We start from the raw sequence: 13,859 nt of genomic DNA on the forward strand, positions 1-13,859 counted from the left end.
GTACCCGTACAAATTGCTCGGGGCAATCTCCACAACCTAATTGGAGACCCCGACGCTTGCCCGGAGCTTTACACTACAATGCTTGAGCTCCAAGACACCACCAAGCTTCTAGGACGCCAAAGCATCCACAAAGAACAATATCTAGGGTACTAAGTACCAAAGGTAATAAGCTTCTCAAACTTCACTTCCACGTATCACCGTGGAGAACTCAAACCGATGCAATCAATGCAATGGCAAGAACACACGAAGTGGTCAAGTCCCTCACACTCAAATCCCTCCACAACGACGAAAGCTATGGAGAAATATGAGAGGAAGAACAAGGAGCTCACAAAGAACTCCAAGATCTAGATCCAAGGGGTTCCCCTCACATAGAGGAGAAAGTGATTGGTGGAGATGTGGATCTAGATCTCCTCTCTCTTTTCCCTCAAGAACAAGCAAGAATCATTGGAGGGATTGAGAGTAAGCAAGCTCTAAGAATGTCAACAATGGAGGTAGAACAAGAGCTCAACGGATGGATCAGGCCAAGGGCGAAGAAGACCGCCTTTATATAGTGGGGGAAGGAATCAGACCGTTACCCCCACTTACAGCCCGAGCCCAGCGGTACTACCGTTGGCTCCAGCGGTACTACCGCTGGCTGCAGCGGTACTACCGCTGACCCTCCAGCGGTACTACTGTTGGCTGCAGCGGTACTACCGCTGAGCCCATGATAGCGCAAAGATACTACCGGGCCAACCACCGCCAAGAAAGTCTTCGCAAAAATGTCCGACGCAGTACAACCGCAACGATGACGGTACTAAAAACTTGGAGCGGTACTAACGCTGGCCAGGGGCGCTACTACCGCTAGGACAGCGGTACTACCGCTAGGGCCAGTGGTACTACCGCTAGGGCCAGCGGTACCACCGCCAACTCTAGCGGTACTACCGCTAGGTCCAGCGGTACTACCGCTAGCCACTGAAACAACCATAACTTTCGCACACGAGCTCTGAATCGAGCAAACCCAAGCTTGTTGGATTCAGGACGACACGAGCTATCCAAACAGCAACCATGCAGATATGAAAATGCCAATGATATAGAGATGTGAGTCCTCTATGAATGAAGAACCGGCAAAAACTCCAACATCGAAAACATCATAGTAGATGCATATGGACTCTGTTTTCGATGAACTCGAGCTTGTCACGAAGATGACCATAAGCTCTAAAACTCACAAAGAGAAACACCAAACAAGAACCAAGAAGTATGATGCAAGGATGCAAATGGTTTGAGCTCTCAACGAACGATACGATCAAGCTACTCACTTGAGAGCCCCCCTTGATAGTACAACAATCTATCCTAAACAGAAAACCTATCAAGGGCAAACCTATACCTTGCACCTCGTCCTCTTGAGCTAGATGATGATGATCTTGGCTTCCTCAAGATGGACCACCTTTCTTGATTGCGTTGGCTTGATGAAGACTAGTTGATTGCTCCCCCATACTCACTATGGGTGAGCCACTCTTCAACATATCTTCAAAAGGTCCATTGCCACCACAATGGACGACAAGCTTCAAACATGATATCTTTGTGCTGATCCACTTGAAGTTGCACATCGCAATCTCGATGACGATCACAACTTGACGTCATACTTCATGGGTTGTATGAGATCTTTCCTTTGACGCAAGCCCATGGAAACACACCTAACCCCCACATAGAACTCTCACGAAGACCATGGGTTAGTACACAAACACGTAATGGACAATGCTTACCATACCATGGGATCACTTGATCCCTCTCGGTACATCTTGTACGCTTTGTGTGTTGATCATCTTGATTTACTCTTTGTCTGAGATCTTGATCAACCATGTGTCTCTATGACCATTTTTTGGATAATACCTTGAATACCATCTTGGTCATCATATAAACTCCTTGAACCCAACAGATGGACTTCAAGAAGTGCCTATGGACAAATCCTATAAATGTAACTTAAGGCAACCATTAGTCCATAGGAATTGTCATCAATTACCAAAACCACATATGGAGATATATGCTCTAACAATGCACAAGCTGAACAACTCACGTATTATCAACTTTTTGGTTGTGAGGGTGGTAGGTTACCATTCACATACTTAGGAATCCCCATTCATCACCGGAAGTTGACCATCAAGGAGTGGAGATGTATCGAGGATCGTTTTGAGAAAAAACTAAGCTGCTGGAAGGGCAAGCTATTATCCTACGGAGGACGATTGGTTCTCATCAACTCAGTGTTGACAAGTATGCCAATGTTTCTTCTATCCTTTTTCCAAGTGCCTGTTGGGGTGCGGAAAAGGTTGGATTTCTATCGATCTCGATTTTTCTGGCAGAGTGATGAGGTAAAAACTAAATATAGACTGGCTAGATGGGACATTATTTGTAGACCCAAGGATCAGGGAGGTTTGGGGATTGAAAATCTAGAGGTTAAGAACAGATGTCTGCTTAGCAAGTGGCTATTCAGACTGTCTGTCGAATCACAAGGGATGTGGGTACAAATTATAAAGAACAAGTATCTACAGCACAAGACCTTAGCCCAGATCATTGCGCGACCGGGCGATTCACCCTTTTGGAAGGGTCTCATGAGGACAAAGGCCGCTTTCTTTAACAGGACTAGATTCGTCATTGGCAATGGTGAAAATACTAGATTCTGGGAAGATACTTGGCTAGGAGCGCAACCTTTGGCTCTCCAGTATCCGCAACTCTATAATATTGCACAGCGAAAACAGACATCCGTTGCGGCAGTGTTACGACAGACTCCTCTCAACATTCAATTTCGTAGAGCCTTGATCGGAAATAGATGGGTTAGATGGTTACATCTAGTCAGAAGGCTAATGTATATTTCCCTGTCTGATTTTCCTGACAGTATTCGTTGGAGGTTGACCACCAATGGTACTTTCTCAGTGAAATCGATGTATGACCATATTATTGATACGTCTCCTATTCCAAAGTCCAAGAATATAAGGAAGGTCAAGGTTCCCCTTAAGATAAAAATCTTCATGTGGTTTGTTCACAAAGGAGTTGTTTTAACTAAGGATAACTTGGCTAAAAGACACTGGAAAGGAAATAAAAGATGTAGCTTCTGTCAGACGCATGAGACGATTAAACACCTCTTTCTGGACTGCCCTATGGCTAAATTATTATGGCGCTCAATCCAAATTATTATGCTGAAATAAAAGATTTAACAACGAAGGAACTATTGTTCATTGTGATCTCAAGCCTAGCAACATTCTTTTGGATTTAAATATGACGGCTCATGTTGGAGACTTTGGCCTGGCAAGATTCAAAGTTGCTTCCACAACGTCATCTCTTGGAAACAATGACTCTTCTTCACTTTCAGTAGTGGGAACGATTGGATATGCTGCTCCAGGTAATAATATTTTTAAGTCGGTGTTGCTACATTTTTTTTCAGCATCTATATGTTAAGCAGCAAAAGCGAAATGAACTTGTCTTTTTATCCATTGATCTGTAGAATATGCAGGGGGTGGTCAAGTTTCAACCGCCGCGGATGTTTACAGCTTTGGTGTTGTTCTCCTCGAGATATTCATTCGGATAAGGCCAACTGATGACATGTTTACTGACGGACTAAGCATTGTGAAGTTTACAGAGGGCAGCTTCCCTGATAGGGTATTGGAGATTGTCGACCCACAGCTGCTAAATGAGTTGGATGAAACTCCAATAGCCTTCAAGGAAAAACATGCACATTGTCTGATATCTGTGCTAAATGTTGGCCTTTGCTGCACTAAGACATCCCCGAGCGAACGCATCAACATGCAGGAGGTGGCTGCCAAGCTACATGGAATCAAGGATGCATATCTCAGAAGTAGTTCTGTTGTTTCGGTAGTATTAGCTACCTGAATAAGTTGTTGTACAATTGACGCTTATCACATAGAATGTGTGTAAGGTCCCAGATTTACAACCCAAACCCTCTGTGTGTCTTTGAGTCAGCCCAGCTAGTGCACATTGGAAAACTGAGATGAATGGCATTTCCATGTATCAATATTACCAGACAAACATGTATTTTATGTACTAATAATTTCTTCCCTTCAACCAAACACACCTGACATGCTGATACCACCCACTGATTTCCTATAGCAACCATTTCACATTATAGAAACTGGAATGAACTCTCTGCACCCTGGGGGACAAGGAAGTTAAAGAAAATTTTGGCAGTGCTATTCAAGAACTAAATCAGCCTCTGAACTCTCTAGTCTCTCCATTCTCTTTCATTCTTGTTCTTTATTTGCAGAAAAGAGTCTCTTTGGTGGCATTTCCGGTAGTTGTATTTACCCTGGCGCACAAAAATTGCAAAATCGCTAAGAACCATGTCATCAAACAGATTCAGAAAAAATGGATGACAAGTTCCTGCATATTGACATTGGTGTTCTTCTCACCCGTCAGCAATTTTGCAGAGGTAGTCCCGTTGATCGTCTCGAAGTGGAACATCAGTGAAATCTGGAGAGGGAAAACAGTTGAAAACATGACATGGTGATGCCACAGTACAGTAAGATGATTTCACTATGCCACTATGACAGTAAGTTCAACTATCTTCATGGAGATAAGCAGTTAGCACTTAGGACTTGCCTGCCCCGTATATGTTGGAACCTTTGAAAGAAGTGTTCCCGGTCACAAGTGCCCCTTCCAAGTTGGCATTTGTTAAATTTACCTGCAGAACGGAACCAGATTGCTGTGAAACCATATTCCAAAATTAAGGCACTATGCTAAAACTCAATAAAGAGAAAAACAGAATAGGATAGTACTAGTCTGATGCTCTGACGACCAGATGTGATGGTCACTGAACCGACTACATGATATGAAGCCAAAATTCAGAAGAGCTATGTTACTGCTTGTTCTGAACCCGAACAATCATGATATGCTTTGCTGTCTAGTGTCTATATCTGCTATTGTACCTACCTTTGTTACATTTGCCAGCGAGAAGTCCGCGTTTCTAAGATCAGCGTCGGAGAGATCAGCGCCTGAATTCACCAACAAATAGCCAAAAACAAAAACATCACCCATTTTATCACAAACTGAACACCTGACAGCAGACAAGCATCACACCAACTATTGTCTGCCTGTCTGCTGATTGGAACCACCGAGGAGACGAAGAAGAGATGTAAATCGGCAGGCTACCTGTGAGGTCCGCGTCGAAGAAGCTGGCGCCGAGCAGGTTTGCGCCTTTGAAGTTGGTCTGCCGCAGAATGGACTGCAGCAAGAAACGCAAATTCAGAAAAAATCAGCAGAGACATTTCAGATGCTCAAAAATTGTACTGCATTTCTACGCGCTAGGAAGGTCAGTCGGAGGTGAAATGGAGTAGGTACGGTCTTGAAGTCCTGCTTGATGAGCGTCTGGCCGCTGAAGTCCTTGCCGGTGAGGTCCTGCCCCCGCGTCACCTGCTGCCCGTACGGCCCGCCTCCCTGCGTCCACCCACACGCCATTAACGCCGGCTCAATCGCCGCACCACCACACTCGATCGACAGGTACACAGATACAACAGGACTAACCCTGAACGCGAGGGCCGGGTCGGCGACGAGCAGCGAGGCGGCGACCAGCGCGGCGGCGCCAGCTTTGGCGAGGTGGAAGTGCAGCGAGGAGGGGCCGCGCCACGCCGGCAGCGAGGAGGTGGTCGTCGCCGGCGGGGACGGGGCCAGCTTGAGAGCGCCGAGGATGGTCATGGCCATGACGAGCTTAGCTTCCTGGCGGGCTGTTTGTCGCGGTCTATCCTTTTTTGGGCTAACGCCGACGAGTTTATCCGTCTTATCTTCATCTGTTTGCTTGGCCAATCAAAGGATTGCCACGATGGACATTTTCCCTCTACTTCCATTTGTTTCCTCTCTTATAAATTTCGATGGATCAAGTGTTTTTAATTATTACTCTCTCCATTCTTAAATATAAGTCTTTTAAGAGATTTCATTAGGTGACTACATACGAAACAAAATGAATGAATCTACACTTTAGAGTATGTCTGTATACATTCGTATGTAACACGATGTATGACATGGCAATATGTAGTGCTCTGGATGAGCTAACACAGTCCTACACGTTACAGACGGAGCGGGAAAATATCTGACAATATTTCTCGGATCTTTGGCTATTACCAAACAGATGATCATAACACCAAATGTCCATGTTCATCATGTTAGAGGCATGTGACAGATGAATGGACAACATATTCGGATTCGTTGGATTTTTCTGAGCAACTTTCATGCATAAATTATTTTCATTTCACTTATAGATTAATTTATATGATTTTTCAAATTTTTATTTTATTTTTTTGAAATTATTTAATTTCAAAAAAGATAGCTAAATTGCTAAACACGCCGAAAACTGTACCCAACTGTTCAGCAAGGGGCTGACAGTGGGACCAGTTAACGGGGTCAACAGACCAGTTAACTAGAGGCTGACTGGTGGGCCCAACCGCTAACTCGGCGGCTGACTCGGCCGGGCCTATCCATTTAAACACAGGGCGACCCACCTCTCATACAAAGTTGTAATTAAGCAGGGGTTTAGTTTAACTAAATATTGAGAAAGCCACTAGGGCCCGCATGGCAATGACTAGTTAGGTTAGTTAATTAGGTAGATTAGTTAAACCAATTTAATGACTCGGTAGGCTCGAGTAGTTAGTGGGTTACTAGGGTTAGGGGCTGGCTTAATGGGACTAAACACCGGGGGCCACCTGCCGATGAGTCGGACATGGTGGTGCGCTGGCGGTGAAGCGCCGACAAGTATGACAACGGCGAAGGAGGTCGGGCCAGTGTAAGGAATTGCCTACGATCCGCCAAAACGAACGCGGTCGGTCCCGTTCAAACAGGCGGAGCGAGCCGCGTTGACCCGTGGCAAGGGCGCATGCTGAGTTGGCCGGAGCGGACACCAACGTTGAGGCGATGCGACGACCATAGACGGAGCTTGTCGGGCGGCGGTAGGTGCCACGTGAGGGTGAGTGGGTGTGTGCGTCAGGCTCCTAGCAGCCCTAGGAGAATGTTACAAAGCTTGGACGTCATTTTTGCCGGTTGTGGCTTCGTCGATGACTAGAATGGCGGCGACGAGCTCGCGGGTGCGATGGAGTGATCTAGGGGCGAGCGGGCCGGCGCAGAGAGAGGGGAAGGGCAGGGAGCTCACCTCGGAGGTACACGAAGGCTCAGTGAGTGGCTAGGAGCAGCAAGGGCGGCGAATTTCAACGATGGCGTCGCGATTATCGTGGCAGAGGAAGAAGAAGCGATCGTCGTCGAGGTGGCCTCCGGGCTCCAATCCGGGGGGGGTTGGCGATGAAGGCGACCACGCCCGAGCTCTTGGACACACTGGGACGACGAACGATGGCCGGGGGAGCTTCTACGAGAGAGGCATAGTGACGGCTGCGGGAGGCAAAGGCGAGAGCGAAGGAGAGGGGGAATGAGCTAGGGTTTGCAGGGAGGGGGAGTGACCTTATCACCCTGCCAGCATAAGCGGATGGACGACACGTGGCCATCCACGACAGTGGACGTGAGCACGGCATCCACTGCGTCGGGGAGGAGCAGTAGGAAGGTGATGACACCCCTGGTGGGCTGTCTCGACAATGTTTGACTTAGGCCGAGCTCACGAGTAGCCAAGTTAGCTTTTCCCTTCTTTTGTGCTTTCATCTATTTGTTTCTGATTCAAATATTTTTATCACTAGATGATCTTTGTGATCTTTGTAACTTGACTTATAATTGTTAATGCAGTTGTCCGTTGCTTTGAGTTTACACTTTGGGCGGGGCTCGTAACTTAATACCAGCGAGATGTTCTGGATAGATATCTCAAAGTTGGCCACGAAATGCCTCCTGCACCATCCGTGGTGAAGCTTTGGACAACCTGGAATAACAATGTCCATTGCCTTGACTATGCCATGATGCCGGTCAGATATGATGCATACCTCCTATCAAAAATCACCTTCTGCCGCACATGACGCATGAACCACTCCCAGTTGTCTTGGTGCTCGAAAGGCACCAAAGCAAATGCAACTCGCAACACATTATCGTTCGACGAGTGGGCCATCGCTACCATTAGTGTGCCCTTGTATTTGCCAGTCAAGAAGGTGCCATCTACAGACAAGATCGGACGACAATGCTTAAATGCTTCCACACATTGTCCATAACTCCAGAAGGCACGGTGGAACACTATATGGTTATCATCTACGACATGATACATGCCCGGGTTCCTGTATGCAATTGCTCCCAACAATCTGGGGAGATGGTTGTATGCTTCTTCGTAACCACCATACAACATTCTAATAGCATTTGCCTTATCCCTCCATGCCTTCCCATAATTGACTTCATAACCATATAGTTTTTGCACCGTCCTCATGAGAAACCTCACTTTGACAGTGGGATCAACAGCTATGTCTTTCATAACTTTGTATCCGAGGTACTCGGACATGAGCTGACGGTGTGTCGTATGATCACGTTTCTTTGGTGGTTTGCAAAAATGAGTGGGAACACAACTTCTTAACACCAATTCTCCGGTTTCTCCTACTTTCTTGCACGAACCTTCCATGGGCATCCTTCATCTCCTTTCTCACACTTCACGGTGAACCACAAATTTATGTCGGAGTGCTCAACATAAAATGGCATGTGGTTCCGAATGGCATAGTCAGACAACCAAACCTTCATGTCATCCAAAGTGAGAAACTTCACTCCTTTCTTCAAATAAGCATTCTCGTCCTCATCATCATCCCTTGGTTTGCCTGGATCAGGGCAAGGTGTTGGCTCAATCGCCGTGTTTCCCATGCCACCATCAACTACGACTTTATGAGTGAGGTTGAGATCTCGAAACACGCGTGTTCTTGTTTCCAAGCCGGTCAACTCAAAGTGAATTTGGTTTTCCTCCTTCGTGAATCCATCCTCGTCCAATTCTTCCTGAGGACCTTCGTCATCTGAGTCATACCCATATAGACGCCTAAAAGGTAACTCACGATCCATATCATTTTGCGCTATTTACGCATCCAAGTTACCAACATCAATACCATGAAACCCTTCCTCTACTTCATCCATATCAACATCATCATCCTCTTGAATTATTTTCTCAGTAGCAATCACATCAACTCCATTTGCTTGGCTAGTTGGTGGTTGGCTACAAGCATTAGGGCCATACAAATCAACCTCATTTTCTTGGCTAGTTGGTCGTTGGTTATAAGCATTGGAGGCATCAATCACAATACTATCCTCGACAAAAGGCACACTTCTCCTCTCGGTCATTGGGGAAGACACATGCCGGTTCAAGTCAACTGCAAACCGCGGAGCTTCAACCTTGGTGGCAAATAGTTCAAGTGACTTGTCTTCTGATTGGGAAGCTTTTTCCTTGTACACATCCCAATGCAAGTTAGAGGTGATAGGCATACTTTTCATGCGAGATTTGGCTCCAACTCCAACATCATACCTTCCTATTAACTTAACATCATCATTGGGTCCATCCACTCTAAAACATGTCTCACTTTTGCAACAAGCTCATCATAGTTAGGACTTGTATAAAAAACAATTGCTTCCTCATCGGCGTCGGCATTGTTAGTCAAGAATGCCTCCTTGTCCATATAATGAACATTAACAAGTCTCCCCATCTAAAGACACCATGAATGAATTAAACACATCAATGACAATACCCTAAACACTAATTAAGATACACTAATGACATTAGTTAAGATACACTAATGACATTAGTTAAGATACACTAATGACATTACCCTAAACACTAATTAACCCTAAATTAAAAAATTTCTACTCATGAAGCTAATATTTATAACTACAACAAGCTCATCCATATTACTAACTACTCTCTCTGTCCCAAAATTCTTGTCTTAGGTTTGTCTAGAAATGGATGTACCAAAATAATAAAACGTGACTAGATACATTCATATCTAAACAAATCTAAGACAAGAATTTTAGGACGGAGGGAGTATAAAACAAGCTAACCTAAAAGACACCAAAATTAGGGGGAAATGCATGAACTAGGGTTTGTTCAAGGTTTCAAGCATCTGTGTAAATAACAAGATTTAAGCAAAAATAAATTGGATGAATCAAAGAAGATTACCACAAGCAACAAGGTGATGGAAAGATCCACCGAAGGAAACAACCTTTTGGAGAGGATTTGAGAAAGGGGGGGGGGTTGAGGTTTGGAGAGAGGGGAAAATGAGAGTAGGAGGAGAAAGCTCGGGCTGGATTTGGGAGAGTGAGTGGGGTGGGCCCCACCCACCCACTCTCCCGTGGGCTGTGCAAGTTACCCGAGCCAGACGCGAGGGTGCCTGGTGTTTGGCTCTTGGGGACCAGACGCCATGGCCCCTGGGGTTGGCCCCTTTGCCACGTCAGCTGGTCAACGACGGAGCGGGACCCTATCAGACGCCATGGCCCCTGGCGACTCCGTGCAACCCAGACGCCGGGGACGTTGGCGTGACGTAAAGAGGTCAGATTAGAAAAAAAAATCAAACAGAGGTCAAAACTGGGTTTTCTTTGTTCAAAAGGTTAAAGCACAAAAAAATACCACCAATGATCCCCTTGGTGCTTTTTGCAACTCTTTTTTAGCCACTGTCGACATTCTCGCCGTGTAAAGAACTAATTGATGACCTCATTTGACCGAAAGGAACCGCGATTTGGACGGAGTGGGGTGGTACGTAGGAATCAAAGAGAAAAATAGCACGATACTTTGATGAGAGCGAGGCAGAGTAGACGACGTCTCTCCCTCCTAACTCCCAAAAGCGGTCTCCAACCCCCAATCATTCCGTCATACCCAATTTTATTATCTCTCCAACTCCTCTCCTTCTCCTAGTGGGGCTCCATTCTTGCAAAGTTGACAGCTTCTCTTGGCCGCCTCCGATCGGACGCCGTACGTCCACCAAACCCGCCATTGTCTCCTTTCCTCTGCCTCCCGACCCCAGCTCATCGGCATCCTCCTCTTCTGTTTCTGGACTGATCCACAAAGCCCCCATGAATCTTTGGTGATGGTCCGCGAGTTGTTTGCCGTGCTGGTGCGCGCGGCGCTGCAGTGGGCGCTGGCGTCGCTGCTGCTCGCCAACGGCGCCGCCTTCTGCCTCATCGCGGCCGCGGCCTCGTCGCTCCGCCTCGGCCCGCCCTGCCTCCTCTGCGCACGCGTCCACCGATTGCTCTGCTCCGACTGCGGCGAGGAACAGCAGGACGCCTTCCGCCGCCTGCTCTGCGCCGCTCACCTCGCCGCCGTCGCGCGCTTAGGCGCAGCAGAACCAGAGCCGCAGGCGTGCTCTCCGCCTCATCACGTCGGCACGGGGACGAAACTCGATTCGGATAAACCTCGAGGTAACCAGTCCATCCTCCATCGATTGCTTATTTTCTTGGAACTAGCGGCGTGGCGTGGCACCGATGATGGCCTTGTCCCCGCAGGAATTGCTAGGGAAAGAGAATACGCGTGGCAACAATCAGATTATAGCAATCACAAAATGACTCTGAATATTATATACTAGCAACATGAATTTGTTTATGTTTATCTGGTCGAGTTGTTGGCGATACCACCATTATGATCCGGTGATGCACTGCATGAGAACAGTTTAGAGATGTCATTCTCGAAAATCAGAAGACGGGAATGCATGCTTTTCGATAGGTTTCAAACTGCCCGAAATTGAGTTACAAGGAACCTGTACCCAGTTTGGCAATTGCGAACTTCACTGGTTCTGAATGAAAAAGGTGGTCCAAGGCGCCGAAGCTCCAAATTCGTGCCAATTTTCCTGATAACATCGTTTTCCCTGAACGTGCAGCAGTTCCTTTCTTGCCAAATTTCACGGGTGATTATAGGATAATCATAGATTTCATAGCCCTTCTTGCCGCGGCGGGAGCCGTCTGTTGAATGATGATGTGAACTGCATCGATCGGTAGGGTTGCCAAATTGCAGTTCAGTGTTGTTCAACAATTCCAGGCGAATAGGAGGTTTGACGTGTGCTAGGAAAACGGTCGAGTAAGAAGTCGACGATCTTGCCGTTTGTTTTTGATCTAACGGCCCAGATTATTCCAAATCGACTGACCCTAGTATCATTTTTTCCAGTCAACTGAAGGATGGGTTGACTTGACCCTATAGTTTTACTAGTTAAATATATGCACTAAAATAAATGTACATTAGCGAATGAAATTACTCACAGGTCTTCGAATTCTTTGCATTGACAATGCTCACAGGTCTAGAGTCTCACCGCGTCGTCTCCATCGGCAGCGAGATCTGCGAGCAAGATCGTGGCGCCCACGACGACGACCAACCTCGTGCCGCCGCCGACGTCCTCAGCAACCTCGAAAGAACGTCGAGCATCGGTAGCGAAGGCCCGTACGTGTCCCTATTCGAGCTCGCTCCCCTCATCGCCCTCCCGGAAGACAACCGGCCGCCGGATCACGGTCACGGGACGACCAAGCCGGAGGAGCACGGGAGCGCGTCCTCGACCGACGTGACGGGCGGCGAGCAGGCGCTGACAGTAAGCGGCCTCGTCGCCGCCCTCGGAGCGCAGCGGAGGGAGCTGGAGGCGGCGCGCGCGGAGCTGCACGGCGAGCGGCGCGCCAGGGCGGAGCTGGAGGAGCAGGGCGAGCTGGACCGGGAGGCGGCGCGGGTGGCCATGCAGCTCGTCCACGAGACGGAGACGGAGAAGCACGAGCTGCAGCGCCAGCTCGACGCGTTCAGGGTCAGGGCCCAGCTCTACGACGACCACGACGCCGGCTTGGAAACTGACTACTCTGCTCCTCCGACCAACCGGCTCCGCCTCCGGCCGAGCCGCGACGGTGGCCTGGAAGTGGAAGACGAGGCGAGCTGGGGCGGGAACAAGAACTACCAGTCGCTGGTGGACTTCTTGCCGGGCTCGGTCTACTCCTCGTCGCCGGACCTGGCGAACCTGCTGAGGCTGTACACCGCCCAAGGCAATGGCAATGGAGCTCGTCGGCAGAAAGAGGGTGATATCAGTATCACTGAGGAGGAGGAGGAGGAAGAGGAGGTCGTCGTCGCCGTCACCGTCACGGCCGCAGCTGTCTCTGGTTTCGACGGCGGGATCGGCGAGGCCACTAGCACTAGCGCTGGTGGTGGTGGCGACCAGGTCGAAGCAGATCTTGCACAAGACGAAGCTGCAGGTGTAGTGCGTGCGTGATGCATCGGTCGCATATCACCAATTGACCATGCATGTGTGTGCGTATGTACATATTGATTGCTTTGTTTTCCATTTATATATCGGCCGTTCATTTACACTAGTATTTGTTGTATGCACATATTGACAGCTTCGTTTATACTTTGGATTGTCGGAGCAATTTCCAAACGGAGAAGTCTTTTGGTCGTTGCTGGCAAAAAAAAAAAAGGGCCTCTCTTAAGCGTCATCCGGATGTACGGGAAAAAAGAACAGACGGCTTTTCTACTCCCTCTGTCTCGGTGTATAGGTTATCTTAAATAGACTGTGCATCGCGATCAAAACAAAAAGAAAAACCAAAGAAATCTATACCTAGTAATAAAGCGGCTATTGCTTCTGTCGAAAACCCATCGCAGTATTTTTATAAAAAAAGCCCTTGTAATTTTTTTTATTCAACCCGCGCTCCATCATTTATCTGCAACGTAAAAGGAAAAAACGGTTCGCTGCAAAAATTATACCCGTACACATCGCCTCCTTCAGTCGACCCTGGGCCACCCTACTGTGTCCAGACTGCCGCCACACCACTCGCCGCCGCGGCCGACCTCAACCACCACTGTGTCGATCTCAACCCACCCGCCTCCGCGGTCGTACCTCTGCCCGCTTGATGCCCCCGTTTCGGCGCTCGAGCACAACTTCTGGATCAAATCAACGCGACTGAGGATGATGCGTCTGCTCGATGCAAAACGGCGGTAGCACGCGGATAAGGCACGGTGGAGCGAAGTACTTGCAGGTGGA

At 47.9% G+C, this 13,859-nt stretch overlaps 2 protein-coding genes and 1 pseudogene across 2 annotated transcripts; 2 read left to right on the forward strand and 1 right to left on the reverse strand.

Moving 5' to 3' along the window:
• The window catches only part of LOC123441392, a 44,255-nt pseudogene extending 40,366 nt beyond the window's left edge, over positions 1 to 3,889 (forward strand).
• Positions 3,890 to 3,995: 106 nt separating this feature from the next.
• On the reverse strand, positions 3,996 to 5,740 carry LOC123442639 (thylakoid lumenal 15 kDa protein 1, chloroplastic). Its single transcript, XM_045118745.1, has 7 exons — positions 5,509 to 5,740; positions 5,326 to 5,421; positions 5,137 to 5,209; positions 4,918 to 4,979; positions 4,588 to 4,669; positions 4,398 to 4,458; positions 3,996 to 4,294 (listed from the first exon to the last, which is right to left on the reverse strand). The coding sequence occupies exons 1-7, from the start codon at positions 5,683 to 5,685 to the stop codon at positions 4,243 to 4,245; spliced, it is 603 nt and encodes a 200-aa protein (XP_044974680.1). The 5' UTR covers positions 5,686 to 5,740; the 3' UTR covers positions 3,996 to 4,242.
• Positions 5,741 to 10,690: 4,950 nt separating this feature from the next.
• Positions 10,691 to 13,255, forward strand: LOC123439308. Its single transcript, XM_045116043.1, has 2 exons — positions 10,691 to 11,277; positions 12,145 to 13,255. The coding sequence occupies exons 1-2, from the start codon at positions 10,947 to 10,949 to the stop codon at positions 13,089 to 13,091; spliced, it is 1,278 nt and encodes a 425-aa protein (XP_044971978.1). The 5' UTR covers positions 10,691 to 10,946; the 3' UTR covers positions 13,092 to 13,255.
• The last annotated feature ends 604 nt before the right edge of the window (positions 13,256 to 13,859 follow it).

Source organism: Hordeum vulgare, chromosome 3H, assembly GCF_904849725.1.
Source record: "Hordeum vulgare subsp. vulgare chromosome 3H, MorexV3_pseudomolecules_assembly, whole genome shotgun sequence".
NCBI classification, from domain to species: domain Eukaryota; kingdom Viridiplantae; phylum Streptophyta; class Magnoliopsida; order Poales; family Poaceae; genus Hordeum; species Hordeum vulgare.

What these genes read in the sequence shown, in the direction of transcription:
- LOC123442639 (XM_045118745.1), bottom strand. Translation starts at nt 5,685, where the DNA reads ATGGCCATGACCATCCTCGGCGCTCTCAAGCTGGCCCCGTCCCCGCCG. An exon ending in TCAAGCAGGACTTCAAGACC is followed by an intron (nt 5,210 to 5,325) that starts GTACCTACTCCA and finishes TTCTTGCTGCAG; the next exon opens with TCCATTCTGCGGCAGACCAA. An exon ending in TTCCAACATATACGGGGCAG is followed by an intron (nt 4,459 to 4,587) that starts GCAAGTCCTAAG and finishes TTCCCTCTCCAG; the next exon opens with ATTTCACTGATGTTCCACTT.
- LOC123439308 (XM_045116043.1), top strand. Translation starts at nt 10,947, where the DNA reads ATGGTCCGCGAGTTGTTTGCCGTGCTGGTGCGCGCGGCGCTGCAGTGG. An exon ending in CGATTCGGATAAACCTCGAG is followed by an intron (nt 11,278 to 12,144) that starts GTAACCAGTCCA and finishes CAATGCTCACAG; the next exon opens with GTCTAGAGTCTCACCGCGTC.